This window comes from Sarcophilus harrisii, chromosome 2, assembly GCF_902635505.1.
Source record: "Sarcophilus harrisii chromosome 2, mSarHar1.11, whole genome shotgun sequence".
In the NCBI taxonomy this organism is placed as follows: Eukaryota; Metazoa; Chordata; class Mammalia; order Dasyuromorphia; family Dasyuridae; genus Sarcophilus; species Sarcophilus harrisii.
The window spans coordinates 563747149-563771502 of NC_045427.1; the positions used below are offsets into that span (position 1 = coordinate 563747149).

At 34.6% G+C, this 24354-nt stretch overlaps 1 protein-coding gene across 4 annotated transcripts in view; it reads right to left on the reverse strand.

The window, feature by feature from the left end:
* SORCS1 (sortilin related VPS10 domain containing receptor 1) overlaps positions 1–24354 on the reverse strand; it is a 704073-nt gene that overhangs the window by 305543 nt on the left and 374176 nt on the right. For all 4 annotated transcript variants that reach the window (XM_031955813.1, XM_031955812.1, XM_031955810.1 and 1 more), the window contains exon 3: positions 15237–15336. In XM_031955813.1, coding sequence (XP_031811673.1) covers positions 15237–15336 — 100 coding nt within the window. The remainder of the gene's footprint in view (positions 1–15236; positions 15337–24354) is intronic.

Here is a 24354-nt window from a genome sequence, read left to right on the forward strand (position 1 = left end):
CCCCAAATCTGGCCATGGTAGGGAAGTTTTATTTAGAAAAACAGGTAAATGAGACATTTCTGAAGTGATTATTATATGATTTCCTGGGCTAAATTCATTAGCTCATTAGCCCCCAAATTAAATTAAAATAAAAATAAGTTTTTACCTCATAGAACTTGCATTCTTATGGAAGAAGACAATTTGTAAAGGGGTAGGAGCAGTGACATGGTGTAAAAATGTTCTGGAAGTTGTGCAATAGCCTGATTACCTTGCATTGGCAAGATAAGATGTAAGTCTACCTATCAGAAAGTGACATTTCAAGAAAAGAGTGTAAGATACTTCCACTAAGGGTGGGGGGTGGGAATCTGGCTAGAAGCAGAAATATTACTCAAAAACATTTAGGTATCAGCTTTATTTTTCTGCAGTTTAGTCAGCTGCATAGGCCATAGTAGCTCAGAGATCAGTGTAGTTCAGATGACTCTGCTTGATTTCCAACCTCTGAGATCATAGGCAGAGGGTCAAGCAGCATCTTTGTAGTTTCCAGATGAGGAACATTCAAGAGATGTAGGGTTTCAGAAAAGAGACAGTTCCAGAGTAAGACAGTACCAGGCTTGAGGAGGGACATAACTAGGGAATAATTTGTTGGATAGTGAAAGAATATAACAAAAAGCCTGAAGATTTTTCTGATTACAACCAATTTACTCTGGTCTCCTTCCCTACCTCCAATGCCGTTATCCAACCACCTTGCCTCCAAAATTCTGATGCAGCCGGACCATGGATCATTTGTGATTTTGTTTTTTTCTCTCTGGCAAGATATATTCCTGTCATTTACTTTACCATACCTACTTCTCAGAGGCATCAAATCTCATATTAATTTACATTGCTTCTAGTAACCTTTTTTCTCTTGTCACTGTTACCTCAAATTTCTTTTTTATTTACTTAGACACACACATACACATCCTCTATTGTTTCTATTCTAGTCTCTTCTTGATTTTTTTTATGTCTCTTTCTCATACATTATTATTTTCATTTTTTTTTGCCATAGTTGCTTCTTGTCATTGCTTATGACTATTTAAATTTCACTTGGTAGTCTCTGAAATTTTTTTCTTTGTCAAGACCTCTCATAGGCCTTTATCTTTAATCATCTCTGTCTCTTCATCAACCTCTTATCTCTGATAAGAATTTTTGTTCTTTTTTCTACCCTTCCCACTTTACTGAATTTATCCATGTTCCCCCCTCATCTAGACCTTTCCCCCTAAGCATTACAGAAGTTCTTTGCTGGTTTTGGACACAAAATTTGTTTTGTTATTTGCAAACAGACTAAATATTCTGGCCTCCAAACACACACACACACACACACACACACACACACACACACACCCCTCCAAGGTACAAGGAGAAACAAATTTTTCTTTCCCTCACTTAATTTTATGTTGCATATCTCAAAACTCATGCTATTTCAACCCACCAATACTTAAATGCACTGAATCCTCACAAACTTTGGTATTAGATTCGTTCTATAGCAAAATCAATTAAGGAACAATTGACCCAAGGTCTATGAAATGAGAAATAAATAAGATTAGGTAATCTGGGAAAATATGGAGGTAAATACCTAGAGGATTGATGGAACAAATGGAAAATGGAAGGAACAACAAAAGTTAGAATGCTATCATCTTGACAAAGGTCATAAGTATAAAAGGATACTATTTGCAGTTTCTGAGACTGCCATTGTTTTCTAAAATTCTCTAGGGAAGAAAAGTAGTTCTATTAAGTGATTTATTGACATTTGCTTTGTTGTACTGATAGCATCATGAGAAGGCTTGAGGTGGGTCTGATACATTAGAGTGAAACATCCCCAGTATAGTAAATAGAGTAAATGTATTATATTGGCCAACACCTATCTCTATCCATCATTGGAGAAAAGGTACATAGATACTAAATAAACCATAACTTGAAGTGAATAGGACTGCTAACTCTGGAAAACAAAAACAGCAACAATAAAAGTTATCTGATCTCTATGAAAGGATAATTGATAGTTATCTACCATTAAGTTGATCATCAATGGCCCATGGTGAGGTCAGGGTAGCAATTCCTAGTTCAAAGTGAATGTGACAAATTCACAATGGCCATTCTCTTTACCAAAAGGCAGGGTTATTTAGCTGAAGAGGTTACAGACAAAATGGAGGGGTAAAATAGCCACCAGGAGCAGCAAATATGAAATAGAGTTAGGAAAGAAATAGGATTACGAAGACAAAGAATTTGAAAGAATCTATTAAAGCAAAGAGATTAAGTCCAGATCAGTCCAGAATGGGAAGAGGAACATAATCAATATTCCTCTAGTTTTAGGAAGTAAAGCAGCCAATCCAGGTGATTCTGGAAGTTCTCATATATGAAATAATAAAAGCAAGTATTTATGAACCTCAAGTTAAAAGAGAAGTTATAGAGGCATCCTAAAAGTAAGACCACTTCAGCAGTACATACAATATAAGTTTTTTTTAAGACATACTAGTATAGGCCAGTCTTAGACTTAGAATCAAGAAAACCCATTTAAAATCCTGTCTTAAATACTTACAGCTGAATGACCTGAGAAAATCATTTTACCTTAAGTCTATCTTTGTTTTTTCATCTTTTGAATGAAGGTGATAAATAATATCAATCAACTCATAGGGTTGTTGTGGGAATTTAAATGAGATAATACATTTGAAGCACTTGGCAAACCTTAATGCACTATATAAATATTAACTTTTTTGTGGTTGTTTTCTGTTTTAATATGCTATATGACTTCAGGTAAATAACTTTTATTTTAATTTGGGTCTTATCCCATATATGTTTGACCCATATATGGATCAAACAATAATAGCTATAGTACAATTATACTGTTGTAATGGGTAGAATTATTTAAAACATTTTTCTGAACCTTAGTTTAAATTGAGAAATGTACTGAATATGTATTTTAAAATAACCAATGTAAACACAATTATATATAGTAATTACACATACAGTCTACATTATGGTATATCATAGTTATATATATATTTATATAATATATTTAGATATATGGTAATTATGTATTTTATACAAACTTGTATTAATAATATAATTAATTTGGGACATTTTACTTTTAAGCATCTCATTATATATTAGTTAAAATATAACAAAATAGCATCCAATGAGCTACTTAATTAAAAATATACTAAATAATTAGTTCATATTGGGTTTCAAGTACAATGTTCATAAAAATGAATTTATAAACCAACATACTTTTATAAAATTGAATTTACAAGCCAACTTAATATTTATTAGATAGTTAATATTAACATAATTTCATTAAGAGCTTTCATTTACATAACAAAATAATCCATATACAATATTTTATACATAGCCATAAAGAACAGTTAGGATATTGAATAGATGCTCTTTTCATTATATAAATCTAGCTCAAAATAAAACTATGAAAAACTCAATATGAACTCCAATATAAAGAAAAACTTAAATATGTATTTCAACATGTATTTTGCTCAAATTAACAGTAGCATCCTAGCAATTTCAATTCCATCCAAAAAAAAAGGCTCAGAGACAATGTTGTTGGTTCCCCACCCCAACAAAAAAAGGAAGAAAAATATTTTCAAAACCATTCTTTCAAATACACACACACACACACACACACACACACACACACCACACTCATCATACAGACTAAGTTGTGACACTTTGAAACTTAGTTTTTCTGAACAGAGAAGGAAAAGCTTAGGACTTCTGGAGTCTTTCTCTATATATGTTTTGTTTTTTCCCGTTTTCCTTCCTTTGGTACTTCTCATGATGGAGAACTGTCTAGTTAATCAAACAATGGAAGGTCCTCTAAAACACCATTAGAACTTAACACCAAGAAATGTTGTATGGTAGGACAGCAGTATCCTGACACATTTGCTTTAACCTTGATGCAGCTGCTTACTCCTATGAAATCTGGTTAGCCCCAATTTTTCTTGTCTCTAGGGCTAGAAATAATTCCAACTATATGTAGTTGCTGCCTCTCAGCCATGGTGGGTACCTGAGACAATACAAGTTGCTCTACCTTGATAAATTCCTGACCAGGTGCATTTCTAAATGGAACAGAAGGGGATAATGTTTAGAGAAACTAAGTGCTCTTGTAACTTTGTTGTATATGTTGCTGTGCTAAGGTAAAGTGAAGTGGACATCATTTTCTTCAACGTTTGCAAGTGTCTCATTTTATCCCAACATCAAATCTGATATAAGAGGGCACTGGTTCTAGTAGGTTTATGGCTAAACTAATAGTCTAACAAAATCATGGAGAAACAGAATCTCACACTTAAGGAGAAGCTAAGAGGCCAGCTCATCCAAAAAGACTTTAGACAAGAATTTCCTCTGCAACATCTAATAAAGAATATGGGGGTGTTTGAATGTAGCTCATTCCACTTCTCAATGGTCCTTTTTGGAAAGTGTTTCCTTATATCAGAGCTTTTTTTTTTTTTTCTTTTTTTCTTTTTTGGTGTCTTGGCATCTTTTACTTACTTTTTCTATCTCTACTCTCTTGGGTTCTTGCAAAGTCAAATAATTATTCATAACGGCAGCCTTTTAATTACTTGGTGGTTGCTGCCTAAGCATTCAGTTCTCCAGGCTAAACATCTACTGCAACTGGGTTTAGGCTGACATGATCTCACTGTTTTTCTCCATCCTTTACTCTCCAGCTTTTTAGGGTCCTTTCTAAAATGTGGCTACAGAAATATAAACACAATAATTCAGTTAGGGTCTGACCATGGCATTGTCCAATGGGGATATCATCTCCCTTAACCTGGTGGCTACATCTCTCAATTCAGCCTAAGAGATATTGGAAATTTTGGCTTCTTCTCTGTTATCCTCCTAGTGAATTTTATGGTGCACTAGAATCCTCAGGTCTTTTTTAGCTTCATCGACTGGGATCTGATGATGTTTCCTCATTTTGCATTTGGGAAATGATTCTTCTTTAGCTAAGAAGACAATTTTACATAAATCCTTATAAACCTGTATCTTGTCAGATTCTTAATTGTAGTTTGGCCTGTCAGGATCTTTATGTATTTTATGGCATTTATAGAATAACTGTTGTTTATTCCTTCCTAACTTTGAATCTTATGAAAATTTAACAACTTTCACATTTATGCCTTTATCTTAGGGATTAGTAAAAATATTAAATAGTCCAAGATCAAAAATAAATGCCTGAGGCACTCCACTAGAGACCTCCTAAGGTACTATCATAGAGCACATAGTCAAATGTGGATCTAACACTTGGGACAAAATTATTTTATAGACGAGGAAACCAGGGTCCAGAGTTTAAATAACTCACCCAGAGTCAAACAAATAATAACTATCAGAGGTAGAAAACAAACCCAAGGCTTCTTAGCAGTATCATTCTAGTAAAGGTTTAATAAAAGACTACCCAGAAAAACAATTACCAAACTTTGTATGGCATACATCTCTCAGTTTAATTTGCATAATTCACACTTTCCCCATCACTTGCTTAAGTCCAGATAATCAACCAAAATATAAAACAAACCCCTGAATTGTTGCTTTTACTCCTCATTTCAGAGGTAGAAATTCTCACACTGAATTCCGGTTATCAGTCCTCCAGAGCTGGTTGGAGTTGGCTCCAGTACTTTTTGGCCTCTATCTCAAAGTCACCTGATTTTTCCACAGCATTCCACTACCTCAAATGATTACTGACTTGAGTATAAATCATCTAACCATGTTCACACTCATCTCTGCAAATTTACCTTAAGAGAACATGAAAGACCCTAAAATGTTATGACTAAAATCGGGCAAATTGTACTGACATCATAGTCTTGATTTGCCAATATGGAAACTTGGATCCAAGAGTAAATAAAGTGAGTACAATTTGTTCTTAACAAATCCATTTTGGCTTTTTGTGATCAACCTTTGCTTTCCTGGATATTCACTAACTATCACTTTAATATATTTTAGAAGTTAGTCAGAAACAAGAAGTTCATTGATTTCATTTTCTTCCCCATTTTTTAAAAAAAATTGTACATTTGCCCTTTTCCAAGCCTGTGCTCTCCATAACCTTTCAAAGATCACTGAAATGGCTCAGCAATCACATCTGTCAATTCTCTCTTTCAATAATCAAGGATGAAGCTTATCTGGTCCCATAGGAAAAGGCTGCCTTACATCTCCCTTCCTAATTTTGTACTGACTATCTTTTAGTCATTATTGTCCGTCTCTTGGCAATCTATCTCTCTCTCTCTCTCTCCCTTAAAAACAACAAGAAAGAAAAAAGAGAAAGAAAGGAGGAAGGAAGGAAGGAAGGAAGAAAGGAAGGAAGGAAGGAAGGAAGGAAAAAAGGAAGAAGGGAGGGAGGGAGGGAAAGAGGAAGGGAGGAAGAAAATTAAATAGTGGTCTCCCTAAGTTAGCATGCATCACTTCTTTATCAATGAAACATGCATAGTTTTTAAAAGATTAGAAGCAAATGGCTGCTTTTGTGTACAAAAGGGAAAGATAAAAGAGTTAGAGCAGAACAAGCAAGCCTTGAATGTCAGCTCAGGGAAATCTCAAATATCCCTTTGATCTATTATACAATAAAACAGTTCCCTTTGGCTTCTTCAAATAATTTTCAGTAAGGACTATGCAAAAATCCTAGCATATTGAATATTAATTAGGCTCTTCCTGAATTGAAGTATATAAAAATTCAACTTTTATGCCAGAAGAAATTCAAATCAACAAGGAATGTTTGCTTCTTTGTTTGTTCCATGCTTTCTTTTAATTTTTTTCTTTTTTTTTTTTTTAGTACATTATTTAGAAATATTTGGAAAAAATAAATGATTGTGAGCCTCTTTCTGATGACTCCATAAGCTATACCATAGCCTCTGAGTGAGAATAAGGAAAGTAGCCCTATCATTAATTTATTAGGGAATTAGCCTCTCTGGGATTCATTGTCCTTATGTCTGAAATGAGGGAATATGTCCCTTTTAGTTCTTGAATGCTATGGTTTGATAATCCTCCTAGGTATGACAAAACAGTGAACTCCACTCACTCTACTTGTACACTTTCATCTTGCCTTCCTAATTTTGTACTGACTCCCTTTTAGCCATTATTGCCCTTCTCTTGGCAATCTATATATCTCTCTCCCTTGAAAACAACAAGAATCTTGGATCTTGAAAAACAATGCCCAAGACATGGTTTTGATATCCAAAGGAATGCATATAATAAACATACTTATTAATTGTGTGATTGTGGCCAAGTCACTTAGTCTATTTACTTCACTTTCCTCCTCTATAAAATGAGCTGGAAAAGGAAATGGCAAACTATTCCATTAACTTTGCCAAGAAAAACTCAACTGAATGAGACATGACTGAAAAATGACTGAACAACAACTAACTACATTCAGTAAATGAAGATGAATGAACCAGAGTGAACTCCATAGAGAATAGTGATTGCCATTTAAGCATCTGGAGAAAAGGCAAACCATGCTTAATGTAGGCTTGCACCAAAAGCTCTTCAGAAATAGTCAATGACTGCTGATAATCTAGGCTTTTATTTATAGACTGAAGGCTGTGGAAAATGCTATCAACTGTAATTCTATTTATTAATAAGAGAAAGCATAGTGTTGGGGGAGAAGAAAGAGCAAAACAAACACTTTGAAGGTTGTGCCCTTACTGAGAACAATGTTTGCTTAAGTCTTCCAACAGTAAATAATAGAGGTGGTAATGCTTTAAGCTTTTTCTTTATCTGAATGCATGTTGAAGCATCCAGGGGTAAGGCAAGATGGCAGAGTAAAGCCAGGAAGCTGCTCAAGTTCTCCCAGTTTTCCTCAAAAACCACATGAAACCCAGCCTCTGAACAGAATTTGATGCAGTAAAACCTTTCTCCAATTCAAAATAGACTGAAAAAACTTCAAGAAAAGTCAGCCTGAGAGTGAAAACAGTAGCCAGTGAAAGGGTCTTAATCAAAGAAGATTAGCAACTGAAATCCTCAGTCCTGGCTCAATGGAGCAAACCAGTAGGACAATCTCCAGTTTTAGCTCAAAAGGCAAATTCTGGGAAACCAGGCTGTTTCCTGGAAAGAGCAGATAAAGTTACCCCCTGCAAACACAAGGGGCTCCTGTGCTTAACATCAAGGCTCAGAGCTGCATAGGAAGGAAACAACACCTTTACCCCAGGAGCAGAACTCAACTATAAAAGTAAAAAAAAAGAAAAAAGAAAAGAAAGGAAAAGAAATAATAAGAGGAAACAAAAGAAAATGAGCAAAAAAACAGAAAAGAACCTTAAGCAGAGAAAGCTAGTATGGTGATAGGGAAGACCAAAACACCAACTCAAATGAGGGCAAAATGTCCATGGACAAAATCTCAAAGAATGATATGAATAAGTCTCAAGCACAAAGAGATTTCTTGGAAGTACTTATAAAGGATGTTAAAAGGCAAATGAGAGAAGTAGAAGGGAAAAAAATGAGAAAAGAAAGAGAGGTAAGGAAGAAAGAGTCAACACCTTGGAAAAGGAAGTCAATTTCATAAGAAGTACAATTGGCCAAATTCAAAAAAAAAATAAAAAATCCACTGAAGAAAACAAAATCTTCAAAAATAGAATTAACCAATTGAAAAAGGATATACAAATGATAACTGAAGAAAATCACATTAAAAACTAGAACAGTGTAAATGGAAGCTAAAGACACTATGAGACATGAAGAATCAATCAAACAGACTAAAAGAAAAAAAAAGAAAAAATGGAAGAAAATGCAAAATACTTCACTGGAAAAATAGCTAACCTGGAAAATAAATTCAGAAGAAACAATTTAAAAATTATTGGTCTACTTGACATTCCTGACCAAAAAAAGAGCTTGGATAACATTCTTCAAGAGATCATAAAGGAAAACTACCCCAATATTCTAGAACCAAATGTGGGAAATAGACATTGAAAAAAACTTTCAAAGATTCCACAAAGAAATTCCCAAGAAACATTGTTGCAAAACTCCAAAACTACAATCTCAAGAAAAAAAGAAAAAAAAAGAAAAACTACAAGCTCCAGGCAAAAACAATTCAAATATCAAAGAGCAACAATCAGGATTATCTAGGATCTGACAGCTTCTACAATAAAGGATCTGAGGGCCTGAAATACCATATCCTGGAAGGAAAAAGACTTCGAGTTACAACCAAAAATTAACTACCCAGTGATACTGAGCATCATCTTTCAAAGGATGCAATGGATCTTAAATGAAATAAGAAACTTTCAGATATTTCCTCTTGAGTCCTGAACACAGGACTCAAGAGAAGAATAGAAAGGTTATTTTCCATATATGGGAAATAACTGTAGACAAAATAAAATATCTGAGTATCTACCTGCCAGACAAACCTGGGAACTTTATGAACACAATTACAAAACCCTTTCACACAGTCAGAAATAAATAATTGGAAAATTATCAATTGCTCATAGTAGGCTAAGCTAATATAATAAAAATAATAATTCTGCCTAAATTGGTCTCAGATTGGCTAAGATGACAGGAAAAGATAAAGATATATATTGAAGGGGATATGAGAAAACTGGGACACTATTTAATGCATTGTTGGTGGAGTTGTGAAATGATCTAAGCATTTTGGAGAGCAATTTGGAATCATGCCCAAAGGGCTATAAATTTGTGCGTACCCTTTGACCCAGAAGTGCCACTACTGAGTCTGTGTCCCAAGGAAATCATAAAAGAAGGAAAAGGATCCACGTGTGCAAAAATGTTTGTAGCAGTTCTTTTTGTAGTAGCAAAAAATTGGAAAAGGAGTGGATATCCATTAATTGGGGAATGGATGAATAAATTGTGGAATATGAAAATAATGGAATATTATCATTCTATAACAAATAATGAACAAGCTGATTTAGAAAGGCTGGAAAGATTTACATGAACTGATGCTGAGTGAAACAAATAGAACCAGGAATATACTGTACATAATAACAGCAAGAATGTGCTGTGATCAACTATGAAATACTTGGTTCTTCTCAGTGGTTCAGCAATCTAAACAATCCCAATAGATTTCTGTAAAGTCCAGACTAAGACCAAGGACTTTTGCCTATCCTGACTCTGGCTGATCCTGAGGTCTCCAGAGAGCTAGTCCAGAATTTACAGGCAGTGGATAGAAAATGCCATCTGCATTCAGAAAAATAATTATGAAAATTGAATGTAAATCAATGCATGGTATATACACTTCTTTTTTTCTGGTTATTTTTTCCCCCTCTCTATTGGTTTATCTCTTTTGTTCTGATTTTTTTTCTCCTAATATGATTCATAAGGCAATGTGTATTAAAAATAAGCAAATAATTTTTAAAAAAAAAACTGGATTCATGTTGTGGGTTTTTTTTTTAAATGTTTTACTACAACAAGATGTTGTGTACTACATCAAGATGCTGTGTACTACATAGAGAATGGAGAGTAGCTGAGGCTGGTGGGGCAGTGGAGAAGAAATCATTGATAGAAAAACAATAGGTATATAAAGAACTTTTTTTCTTAGGCAGAATACGAACAAATTTGGGGATTTAAGAGTGAAATGGCAATATCAGAATCAACTTTTTTAAAAGTTACATTTGTATTATTCCTTCAAATCCCCCTCCTCTTCAACTTCCATTTTGCCAAGCCTCTCTTTATATGCAACTATTTAAAAAAAAAAAAAAAAAGACTTTTCTTTTTCTCTCTGTAACAGACTGTTCATATGTAATCAATAAACCACACCTGACACCAATAAGCCTCAGGATTTATCATGCACTGGGGATTTGTGCCTTCTGAGACTCAATGACGAATAATACCCCTGCCTCAAATTCGGCAGTGGGACTCATTCAATGCTGATTCTCCTGGCCCACCTCATCTGTCACAGATCCAGGAGCTGGGTAACTTTAAGAAAGGGAGAGAGAGAGAGAATAAGGAGCTTTTGGAGACTCTCTGATATTTGAGATTTTATTTGTTATCATATTATTGCTTATTTGATTATTATGCTTTATTCTTGTACTTAATTCCAATGATGTCTTTAAAGTTCTCAAGTAATCTAACTAAGAAGCAAACCTGTGATGGAAGAATGAAACCCAGTTATGAAAGCAAACAAACAAATCCCAAAAAATAATGGAGGATGGTAAGCAAGAGTCTAAAATACAAATATAAAATAGGAAAGAAGAACTATGTTTCCGGGAGAAAAATAATAGACATTCTTCAAATTTGCATGTGTATGTGTGTGTGTGTGTGTGTGTGTGTGTGTGTGTATATCCAAAGTGAGTTGGAATTCAGGAGGTATTTAGAATCACTTTAAAAATTTGGGGGTTAGGGAGCTGAGACCAGATTTGTGGTTTCCTAAGAGCTCTCTGTCCCTTAGTATTCTAGAGAGCTACCTGAGTTAAGGAAAAGTTGACTTGTTTACTGTCTTATGGTCAGTATGTAGCAGAGTTAGCACTTGCCCTTGAACTCAGGTCTTTGTGTCTCCAAGGCTAACATTTTACTCAGTATATCTCTAGAATAAACAAACACACAAACAAAAGAACTATACAGTTTTAATTTTTAATGATTTTATACTTTTCCCCTAGCTTTAATCAAAGCCCAGAATGTCTTCCCTCCTAATCTATGCTGCCTGGCTTCCCTGATCTCCTTAATAACTTAATTCAAATCTAACATTCTAGAAGAGACTTTTGCTTTAACCTTCCCTCCTCCTTTTCCTGTCTTCAGGAATGTCTTCACTTTGGTATTACTTCCCATTTACACTGCATACACATGTATGTACACACACACAGGCCCGAAATCTTTTGTCTATAATTTCTTCTTTTAGAATTTGAGTTCTCTGATGATAGGGTCTTCCTTCCTCCCTTCCTCCCTTCCTTCCTTTCATCTCTCCCTCTTTCCTTCTTTCTTTCCTTATCCTCAGTGCTTAAAACACTTAAATCCTAATTGATGATTGATCATAAATATGAATTTCCCTCTACAACTGCCCTGAAAGGTTACTTAACTTTTATTATTCAAGCAATAAGAAGTCCAATAAACAGCCCATTATATTTTGGGACAATGTTGAACTGGTAAATTAGACTTTTGTTGTTGTTGTTGTTGTTGTTGTTGTTGTTAGCTGAAGTCACAATGAGTATAATGCTCACTCACTGAGCCTATGTTTGCCCTCAGCCCAATAAAAATAAATATAATTCCTCTTCCACATTACAAATTCTTAAGATATCTGAAAACAGCAATCACATTAATTAATCAACTGTCTTCCCTTCTCTAGGCTAGATATTTCTGGTTTCAACAAGAGTTATTCAAAGAATCATTCTTTAAGTTTTCTTGTACTGGCCCCTCTACTTTAAGCATGTTCATTCCATAAAATATCTCTTTTAAAATATAGTCACTGGAGGTGAAAGCAGTACTCCAAAAGCAGGCAAACGGGCTAATTATAGTGGGATTATCACTTCCCTTTGTGCACATTCTATTACTGTTAAGTTAATTTAAGATTTCATTAATATTAAAGGCATTCAAAATCACAATTTTCACTCATTCTAAACTAAAAGTCAACTAAAAAGTTCCCAACTCTTCCACTGCCCTAAGAACAGCAAGTAGTCTGGCTATGTCTCCTTCATTATGCCCTTAAGGTATTCATTTATCTTTAAATTAAACTCAGGAATTTACATTCATTCTTGTTAAATTTCATCTTGTTAGATAAAGAAACTTTTTGGGACATTGATTCTGTTCTCCAGTATTGTAGCATTCTTCTTTCTACACAACTGTGGGCTGACTGATTTAGTGAATCTATGGTATTAATTCACTTGAGAGCAACCCACTGACACTGAAGAGTTAAGATGACTACCAAAGTGATCTTGTTTATGATCTGGGAATAGCAAAGTCTGTAAAGAACTTTAATAAATTGTCATGCTAAATAATTAATAGTATTTTAACCTTCCATTTCCTTTTTTTCCCCTTTAACTTCATTGATTGGGAGAAATATTCTCCAAATTAGAATGCCTACTTGCTTCTTCACTTTGTTTTGAGTATGTCCCTCTGGGTACAAAATACATATTTCATGGTGATAAATTCACACTATAAGTAGAGAAATTTTACACAAATATACTGATATGTCAACTTTATTGATTTCCTCAAGATTGTAAAGACCTTCATTGTCCTACAATGTTTCTTCTATCTATCAGCATCTCAAAAATGACCCTGAAAGTCCCATTCATCAGCAGAGGAAGAAATTCTTCCTCTTAGGCTCATCTTATGTATCATGACTTAAATAGCCTGGGACCACCTCTGCTTCTGGGAAAGGAGTGGCCTACAACAATATGTCCTCTCCGTCAGAGGAGCTAATTTTCTGAATGTTCCAATCTGCCAAGCTAAAAGTCAATGATAAATGCCTTTTTTCTCCTTCCCCAGTTAATCATGGAAAACTCAACAACCTGATCAATTTTGCTATGTAGCTAAACCAAGTAAAATCCAAACTAGCCAGATATACTATTTCTTAAGAAACAAAATAAATCCTCATCAGGTCACAGTAAGATAAGGTGGGGCTGCCTTTGCTAGTTTTATCCCATTTATCTTCTATCCAAGTAAGCCATAAACCCAATGGCTATACCACAAAGAAAATTACCATGATAAGTCAATACAACTGTTATGATAGCTTTGTAAACACAAAATTAGAGATTACATATTTTAAAATTACACTTACCTTTTCATCATGCATGAACATTCCAAACAGAAGTTTCTAGCTTCTCTAGAAACCAGTAGTTGAGTATCTAAAGATAAAAATTGTCTTTGCTAACCTAAAGGAGTTCTTCAAATTACGATTTAGGATGGATTAATAATGTGGGGTGATGATCAATTCATAGAATATAGATTTCTAACTAGCTGTCAAGAAAAAGGCATTTCTGAAGCACATTCTTAAACTTAGCAGGTCATCATCATGGAACACAGCTCCCCTGATTTCTTATTTTTAAAAAAATAATACTTCTACTATCATAAAACAATGTCATCAATGAGTCTCATTGACTTGACCCAGTTTAATACTATTTCTTTTTTTTTTTTTTTTAAGAGAGATAGAATGACTTAATGGATAGGGAAATGGCCACAAAATACAAAGGACCTGTATTTAAGTATCACCTTTGATAAATACTGTCTACCTGACCCTGGACAAGCAATTATCTTTTAGTGTATTAGGTCAATCTCTAAGACTAGGTTGCAGAGAAGGTGCTGAAGGTGCTAATTTGCATTAATAGACTGAGTTTGCTCACCTGAGAGATCTCTATGCCTCTCAAGTCAGAAGGCTATACCTTGTCCCCTTATTTAATAACATGTATTTGTACAGAAAAAAATGTCTGCGGCTCAAATTTCATAATGTTAATTTATACTAAGACTGGAAAACTAAATCCCATACCTCGAAACATCAATTTCTACCTTTAGTCCAGTGGACTTCTGTGATGTGAGGGGCAATGACATGGAAGAAATATTTCACTTGTTTCATTTAACCAAGACAATTCAATGAAGAGAAAAAGGTAAAAGTTGCAAAGAAAAAATTTAGGCTACTCATGAGGAAAAAAAATTTAAACTCCTTAAAAAAAGTAAAATACTTAAGAGTTTGTGGTTCTCCTCTCAGCAGAGTCTTTGGGGAACAATCTGGATATGTTTGAGCTGAACCTGAAAGCTTCTGACTCCACTTCTAACTCTGAGATTCTGTGATTTAAAATCCTAGCTCTCCTTGAGACAAGAACTGCTCAGAAGTATTTATGTGCTCTCTTTGAAACATACATATGCTATAAAAAAGAACTCACTTTTTCATTGGAGCTCCAGTACTCTCATGTAAGTGTCCAAGCTGAACAAAGTTTAGATAAGAAAGCTCAAATCTGCCTTGAGATAATGCATTCACTTAAATTCTTATTAAGCTATTAACTCCATGTTAGGGAAGATGCAGAGACAGCTAATGAAAAGCACTCACATCTTCTTCACTGAGCCTTGTCAGGTCTCATTATGATCGTTGTAACTAACTAGCTTAAGTTCTGAGAAGAAAAACATAAGCACCACACTCCTGGAGATTCACTCCCCATGGCCGCCTTTCTGAAATGGTAATGATTCACCCATTCCCTTGTCCTCCAAAAGTCTCGGTTGCTGATAGAAAAATTATTCCGTGTCAGATATTTTTTACATTGTCTTTGCATCTCTAATTCCCAGGTTCATCATAATGGATTTTTAGGAAGCTAGGAAGGTTAGCCAGCCCAGACAGGAGTCATATCATAAATAAGGAACAATTTGAAAATATAGTCTCTTACCTTGCGCTTATTGGTAGGGCAGACATAGAGATAGCTCAAAATTGACTTCAGACCAACTTTATCATTCAGCTTCTCATAGGTTGTCCCATAATCTGTTGACCTATAATTCAAAAGGAGCATTAATGAGTGCAGAAGCTCACATCATTTGGCTGCTTGTCTATGTAATGCATGTTTTACATAGCAGGATGGCTCTCAAGAGGTTTCTGAATGATTCATGTGGTATATAATGATGTTTAATTATGTACACAGTAGCATCATGTGAGTGGTTAACATTTGCATTTAAATTGGATTGGTAAAAATTAAAACTCAATCTTTCTACTGCTCTTTAACGTATCCATATAGCATAAAGAGTGTGATTAATTCAAAAGAAAAAAGAGATCAGCATGTCCGTTGTATTTGCTAAAAATCAGATGTAATGCTTGATTACTGGGTTGGAGAGAGATGGTATACTCTTCTGTATCTTTAGAATCCTTTGAGAGATGGTTCTTTGGGTTAATCGACAAGATATGTTCCTTAAGCTGTTTAAACACTATTGAATTACAGAGAATACAGAGGGTCACACAGTCCATTTCAACTATACTGAAAGATGGAATAGTAGTTTTAGAGCTCAAAGAGCTCCTGCAAATCATCTAATTTGACCCCATAATTTTAGAGGTGTTGACACTGAAGCACAGAAGGAAATCACTTGCATAAGGTTACATAGATTGTGACTAGAATCCTTCCCAATCCCTGATGTATGTCTAGCTGGACACTGAGATTTCAAAAAACTTCCTCAGTAACCTGTTCTAGTTTGTTTCACTTTTAAAAATTGTTATAGTTGGTATTTGGGGAGTGAGGGGGCTGGAGAGAAAAGGGAAGAGCCAAGATAATGGAGAGCAGACAGATCTTTGAGTTCTTCCTGCCTTTCCTCAGATCAACATAAGATCAAGCCTCTGAACTGATTTTGAAGTGACAGAACCCATAAACATTTGTAGTGTAATAAATTTCCAGCAAAGGATATTTTGGAAGGACATGGGAAAAGGTCTGTCTCAATAGGGGTGGGGGGAGTAGCCCAGGACAGTGTAGTGCAGGTTGACCCAGGGAGAAGAATGAGCTGGAGAAATCTAGTAGGTGGCCCATAGCCAAAATAAAGCAGTGTTTGCTACTCTGTCTTGGTTCAGAAGCCAGATCAACAGCTTACCTGTTAGACCTCCTACACAACTCCACAGGGCAAATGGTGAGCCCCTGAATCCCAGCATAACAAGTGGGACTTGGCCACTTAAGAAGGAGGCCAGCAACACTGGTCCCAGGGCAGCCAGAAGCCCCTGTCTCCTGTAGAAAAACCTTGGGACAACCTCCAATTTGCTTTAAAAGCAGACCTCAACCTTTAAAAATAAGCAAAAAAGCAAAAACAGCTCTGACCGTAGACAGCTTTTATGAAGCCAGGGAAGAATAGACCTCAAATCCTGAGGACACTAAAGGCAAAATATCTCCAGATAAAACTTCATAGGGTAATATGAGTTGGTCTCCATTTCACAAGGCTCTCTTGGAAGAATTCATAAAGGAACTTTAAAAAGAGATATAAGTAAAATGGGGAAAGGAAAATGAGAGCTCTGGAAAAGAAAAGACAGAAATTATCTAAAGAAAATCATTCCTTACAAAGATAGTTTTGGCAAAATGGCGAAAACAGAATTTGTTAAATTAAAAAATATATAATGAACAAAATATGTCATTTAAAAGTTGAATTGATCAAATGCAAAAGGAGATAAAAAAGCTAACTGATGAAAATAATTCACTAAAAATTAGAATTGAGGGAAGATTCTGGGGAAATGGTAGAGTAGGTTGGCAAATTTCAAGTTCTCCCAATTTCCCCCACAAATACAACAAAGTTGTACCTCAAGGCGAACATAAACTGATAAAAAGCCAAGTTGACTTAAGGCTTTTAGGGGTTCTCCTGATACAACTAGAGAAGATCTGAAGAAGGACCCCAGGCCAAGACTGAACCTATGTGAATTGCAAAAATATCTGGGCTTACTCCAGACAAATAGCCATCAGGGACCCCTGAAACTAACTGCATTTGACTGGAATCTTAGCAGGAACCATAGAAACTTTCACCTCTTGGACTGTGTAGAGGAGTCCTGACTGAATTGGGAAACACTGAAGAAATCTTGACTAATTAGAGAAACTGTGCAGTAGAAAAGTGGGCCTGGGAAATAAGAAACCCACATACTCGGTGAGTCCAGAGGCAGTGGGGCAGAAATGCTGTTGGCAGTGGGCACTTGCAGGAGAGGGAAACTTTTGGTTTGGGGTTTCTGGTCAGAGAAGAGAGCTAAGGTGAAGCCATAGGCACCATCCCACCCCTACTCCCACCCCCAGAATTAGAGGTACTTAGACTAATACCTCTTATAAAAAAAAAAAAAAAAATTGAACCAGCAAAGAAAGGACCCTACCATAGAAATATACTATGGGAACAGGGAAGAGCGGGAAATAACTCTTTGAAAATTAGAATTGGGCAAGGGGAAGACAGTGAAATTATGTGAGAGTAAGAAATAACAAAACAGATGATAAAAAATGAAAAAAAATAAAACAGTAGAATGTCAAATGTTTATATATATATAAAAGATCTGGAGAACAAATGAATAGGAAACATAAAAATGATTAAACTGCCTGAAAGTTATGACCAAAATAAGGACTTTGACAAAATAATGCAAGTAATAATCCAAGAAAATTATCCTGGAATGATAGAATATGAGGGGAAAGTAGAAATAGAAAAAAAAATCTACCAATCACCATTTCAATGAGATCTTTTGTGGAAAACACATTATTGACAAATTTTGAAAACCTCAGATAAAAGATAACATTTTGCAAGAAACAAGAAGAAAAAAAACAATTCAAGAAACTATAATTAGAATTGTACAGGACTATTCAGCAGCCACAATAAAAGACCACAGGTCCTGAATCATCTCTACTAACAGCTAAAAGAATTGGGCCAATCTTATGTATCAAAATTATCTATAAAATTGAATGAGAAAAAAATGGATGTTCAATGAACTTGCAGATTTTCAAGACTTTTTATCAATCAAACCTGAACTTACTAGAAAATTTAACAGCCAATATCAAAGATCAATTTCAAGGAATTCAATATGGACAAATTGTTTATGTTTGTTTTTTGTTTTTTTTGTTTTTTGTTTTTGCAACTTTTAGCAAAGTTCCAGGATATTAAATAAATCCACAAAAATCATCAGCATTTCTATATGCTACCAACAAAATCCAACAATAAGAGACACAAAAAGTAATTCCATTTAAAATAATTGTAGATAATATAAAGTACTTGGAAGTCTTACCTGTCAAGACAAAGTCAGGAAGTATATGAACACAATTACAAAACACTTTCTACATAGAGTCAGATCTAAACAATTGGAAAAATATCAAGTGCTCATGGCTAGGCCAAGCTAATATAATAAAAATGACAAGTATATCTAAATTAATCTACTTATTCAGTGCCATACCAATCAAACTGGCAAGAAACTACTTTATAGAACTAGAAAAAATAATAACAAAGTTCATTTGGAAGAACAAAATTCTTGTTCTGGGAGAAGAAGAATTTCAAGAGAATTAATGAAAAATGCAAATGAATTTCCAAAGAATTAATGAAAAAAATGCAAATGAAGAATTTCAAGAGAATTAATAAATAAAAAAACCAAAATGGCCTAGATCTATGTACCAGATCTAAAACTATATTATAAAGTAGCCATTATCAAAATCATTTGATAACTGGCTAAGAAATAAAATAGTTGATCAGTGGAATAGATTAGGTTCACAAGACAGAACAATGACTGTAGTAATCTAGTGTTTGATAAACCCAAGGATCCCAGCTTCCAGAATAAGAACTCACTATTTGACAAAAATTGCTGGGAAAATTGGAAAATAGTATTGTAGAAACTAGGTATTGACTAACACTTAACACCCTATGCCAAGATAAGGTTGAAATGCGTTCATGATTTAGACATAAAGAGAGATACTTTTGCAAATTAGGAGAACAAAGAATAGTCTACTTCTCAGATCTGTGGAGAAGGAAGGAATTTATGATCAAAGAAGAACTATTATATAGTATAAAATGCAAAATGGATAATTTTGGTTATATTAAATTAAAAGGTTTTTGAACAAACAAATCCATGCAGACAAGATTAGAAGGGAAGTAGAAAAGTTGCAAAAAAAAAATTTATATCCAAGCATTCTGATAAAGGCTTCATTTCTAAAACATATAGAAAACTGACTCAAATTTATAAGAATAGAAATCATTTTCCAATTGATAAATGATCAAAGGACATGAACAATTTTCAAAGAAATTAAAACCATTTCTAGTCATATGAAAAAATACTCTAAATCACTATTGATCAGAGAAATGCAAATTAAGACAACTCTGAAGTATCAGTACATACCTATCAGATTGGCTAATGTGACAGGAAAGGATAATGATAAATGTTAGAGAGGATATGGGAAAACTGAGACACTAAAAAATTGTAAGTGGAGTTATGAACAGATCCAACCATCTGGAAAACAATTTGGAACTATGCCCAAAGGGCCATCAAACTGTGCAAACCCTTTGATCCAGCAGTGTCTCTACTGGGTTTTATATCCCAAAGAGATCTTAAAGGAGGGAAAGGGACCCACATGTGCAAAAATGTTTTTGGCAGTCCTTTTTGTAGTGGAAAGGAACTGGAAACTAAGTAGATGCCCATCAGTTGGAGAATAGCTGAATAAATTATGACAAGGATGTTGTGCAATATTATTGTTCTATAAGAAACCATCAGCAGGCCCTGAAGTCAAGAGGACCCGAGTTCAAATATGACCTCAGGCACTTAACACTTCTTAGCTGTGTAACCCTGGGCAAGTCACTTAACCCCAATTGCCTCAGGAAAAAAAAAAAAAAAAAAAAAAAAAAAGAAAGAAAGAAATGATCAGCAGGATCAGAGAGACCTGGAGACTTACATGAACTGAAGCTAAGTGAAGTAAGTAGAAACAAGAGAACATTGTGCACAACAAGATTATGTGATGATCAATTCTGATGCATGTGGCTTTTTCAATAATGAGGTGATTCAGGCCAAATCCAATAGACTTATAATAAAGAATGCCATCTGTATCCAGAGAGAGGGCTATGGGGACTGAATGTAGATCACAACAAAATTTTTTCACCTTTTCAATGCTGTTATTTGATTGATTTTTGCTTTTTTTTTTTAATATTTTTTCCTTTTTTGATCTGATTTTCTTGTGCAGCATAACAATCATGGAAATATGTACAGAAGAATTGCATATGTTTATCATATATTGAATTAATTGCTGTCTAGAGGAGGGAATGGGAGAAGGGAGGGAGAAAAATTTGGAACACAAGGTTTTGCAAGGGGGAATGTTGAAAATTACCTTTGCATGTATTTTGAAAATAAAAAGCTATTATTTTTTAAATCCATATAGTTGGAAGTATTTCCCTAGATTATCAGTTAATTATTTTTTTAAAATTTCTAAGGAAATGGAATTTTGAACTAGAAATGCCTTTATCCATCATCTCATCCTATTTTTGCAGATGAGAAAACAATCTCCAAGAGATCAGTGATTTGTTCAAGATCACATAGCTAATCGGTGAGGAAGAATTTGAAGTTCTACATATGACTCCAAATTTAGCTTTCTTTGCACTACTCATTAAAGAATATCTCTAAGTTGTCCTAAGTAAGAATGGAAAATTATTAGTGAGCATCTATTTTATCCTTAAAGATCATACTCTCATTTTTGAGCTAACTAGTATCCATTCCTCAAAGAAAAATACTTGATTAAATTTGGAACTTCTAAGGGCAAACAGCACTATCCATTTCCATTAATGGTGAGAGATATGATATTCTTGACCCATAAATAGAAGCAGTATGGAATGCTAATAAGAAATTTGAAGTGAGAAGACCTACATACAAATATAAACTTGCTTTTCACTTGAATAACTGGATTAACTTCAGATTATTCTGGCCTCAAGTCCCTTTCCTTTCTAATCCAGATGCCACTTAACTACCAAAGGAATTTTTCTAAAGTTTGGGGCAGACCTTATCACCCTCTACTAATAAATTCCAGTGGCTATTATTTCAAGGAGCAATTATTCATTTTTTGTCATGTTATGCCACTTTTCATAACCCCATTTGGGGTTTCCTTGGTAAAGGTATTAAAGTGATTTGGCATTTCATCATTCTCCAGCTCATTTTATAGTTTGTTGTTTTAAATATTAAATAAATGATATAGACAATAATTGTGATCCAATTCAGCAAAGAGAGGTACACCTAGTATGATGAGGTGAATTTGGAACTAGCCGAATGGCTATACTCAATACAGACAGGTAGTTATTTATCCTTTTATGTCAGTTTAGAGAAAGATATCAGACATCAGGATCTATCCTTTTGTTATTGACATTTTTTATCAACTTAGATAAATCCAATCATATAATCAAGTAAGTTAATAGAAACTAAGGCATTGAGGATGAAAAAAAGAAGAGTCTTTGTCTTCAGAGAGTTTATATTTTAATTGGATGGGGGAGGGGAATATAACATATAAGTTCAGGTACAATAATTTGAGGAGGAACAACACATTCCTGGTATATAAAAATAGTGAACCTTGTAAAAGACAAAAACAAGCTCCAAGAGAGTCTTAACCAACAAGTTATACCCATTGGGCTGAATATACCAATTATTTAGGCTAAGGACTCTATTTCTTATTTCCTTGGGTGAAGTCTTCATGGAAGAAACCCTAATAATATTAAATGGAAAAGAAGCAAATGTAATGTTTAACATTTGTACTTCAGATATCAGTTTCATAAGTACAACATGAGGGAGATATCAATTACATTTTCTTTCTAAAAAGCCTCAATGTACTCACTCAGTATGAAACAGTAATATGATGTGGAAGTCCCAAAAGCCAATGAAATTTTCAGTTACATTAACAGAGGCAGAGTGTGCAGGATTCAGTAGATTGTAATCAAGGCAATATAGATTTAGAGTTAGCAGAGACTTGGGGAGTCACTAGTTTCAAAGCTCTCATTTTACAAATGATGAAATGAAAAACTAAAGTTAACATGACTTGCTCAGTGTTCTATAAGTCATCAGGGAGAGAAGTGAGATTTGAACCCAGATTCTCTGATGATAAATGTAATACTCTTTTCACTAGGCCATGTTACAACTTATCAGACCATACTAAAATACTTATGTTCAATTCTGCAAGCCATTTTTAAGGGAAAATACTAAATGACGGTCCAGAGGAAGCAAACAGGAGTGGGAAGGGTCTCAAGTTCATGTCATATGATGAACAATTAAGAAGAATGAGGTTTTTTTCATCCTAAAGAATGGAAGACTTAATAGGGGAACATGATAGTAGTCTTCATCTATCTCAAAAGTTATCCTGTCCAAGAGGGATTAGCCTCTAAATTGCTTTCAACAGGAAGAAAAAGAGATAGAATTGAAGAAAAAGAGATTTAGGATTGATGAAGGGAAGAATTTCCTAACAATACGAGCTATAAAAGTAGAATGGCTTATGTTAGGGGTTAGTAAGTTCCCCCACATTAGACATCTTCGCACAGAGGCTGGATAGCTATTTATTATTATTATTTATAGAAGACAAAGTCCTTCCAACTCTGAAAATTTGTCATTCCATCACCATAGACTGAAGCAGTTAACAAAGGCCTAACAGAAGTCATAGCACTAGATCTAAAACTCCATAGATCCATAGGTATATGCAACACATTTCACTAAGAGGTGCTAGCAGGTAATCTGGGCAATTAGGTAGGTGGCTCAATGGTTAGAGCACTGAACTTTCAATAAGTAAGACTCATTTTCCTGGATTCAAAACTTGCTTCTGACACTTATTATCTATGTGACCCTTGGCAAGTCACTTAAACCTGTCTCCTGGTTCTTCTCATTTCATTCAGCATCAGTTCATGTAAGTCAAACTTTTCATGAACTCTATGAACATAGCTTCCTTGCTTTCTCACACACAACATCCCATTTCCCATCTCTGTGCCTTTGCATTGACCATTTATTGTTCCTTAAATGCTCTCCTTCCTCATCTCACTTCTTAGTTTCCATAGTTTCCTCCAAAAAAGTAGCTCAAATGTCATCTTCAAGTTGCTCTTTCCTTTCAGAGGTAATTGTCTACCTATTTTATCTTAAAGTTCATGTTGATTCCACATTATAAAGTGGGCTCCTTGAAGGAAAAAGTTGGTTTTTTGTCTTGCTTTATATCACCAGTACTTAAGATAATGCTTGATATATAGGGATATTCAACAGAAGTTTTACTAACTAATAAAACTGAATATTGTTATTTTTATTTTCCATTTTAGAGGGTCCAGGGCGATAGAATGGTTTGATTAGAAACACACAGCCCACCCTGTATGCATTCTCTTGAGAAAGAAACAAATTAGCAGAGAAAAGATAGGCATTCACTGAAGGAACAATGTCACAAATATAGGTGTAGGAATAATCATGGCATATTCAGGCTCAGTGAAGAAATCAATCTGGTCTGGCACAAGGACCAGAATTATTGTGAAGCAATGGGAGATGAATTTTAGATAGGACTATTGTCCTGAGGTATTTGTCTTTAATGTCTTATTTTCTATAGGCTTTATCTCTTCTTTTTGCTGTAATTTTAGGCTTTATTATTATTATTATTTTTAATCTCCACCTATTCCTGAAAAGCACAACTAAATTGCTGGTCTAATCTACATTACTGCCTTTGTGCAAACATCATATGACACTATTACTCTTCCTTATAATATTATGCATCTATGAATCCTGTCCCCAGAATGTCTCTTTCATTAGCCCTTATGTGATCGCTGAAGTCTTGATATCCCTACATCCTGAGAATAATAATAAAACACACGAATTGTGAGGAATCATTGTGCCTGCTGAGGGTACCATTTGGTTCTACCTCAGAAGCAAACAAATATCAAAGAATAAAGGCAGACAAATAAGATGTAAAAGCACTAACACACTTGGAATTGAGCTAGGTAGATAAATATATCAAGTATTTTTAAGTTTCCTGCTGTCAAGGACCTAGTCTTTGTCACCTTTGAGAGGCAATATGTAAATAGCACTGAAAATTGAATCAGACTTCC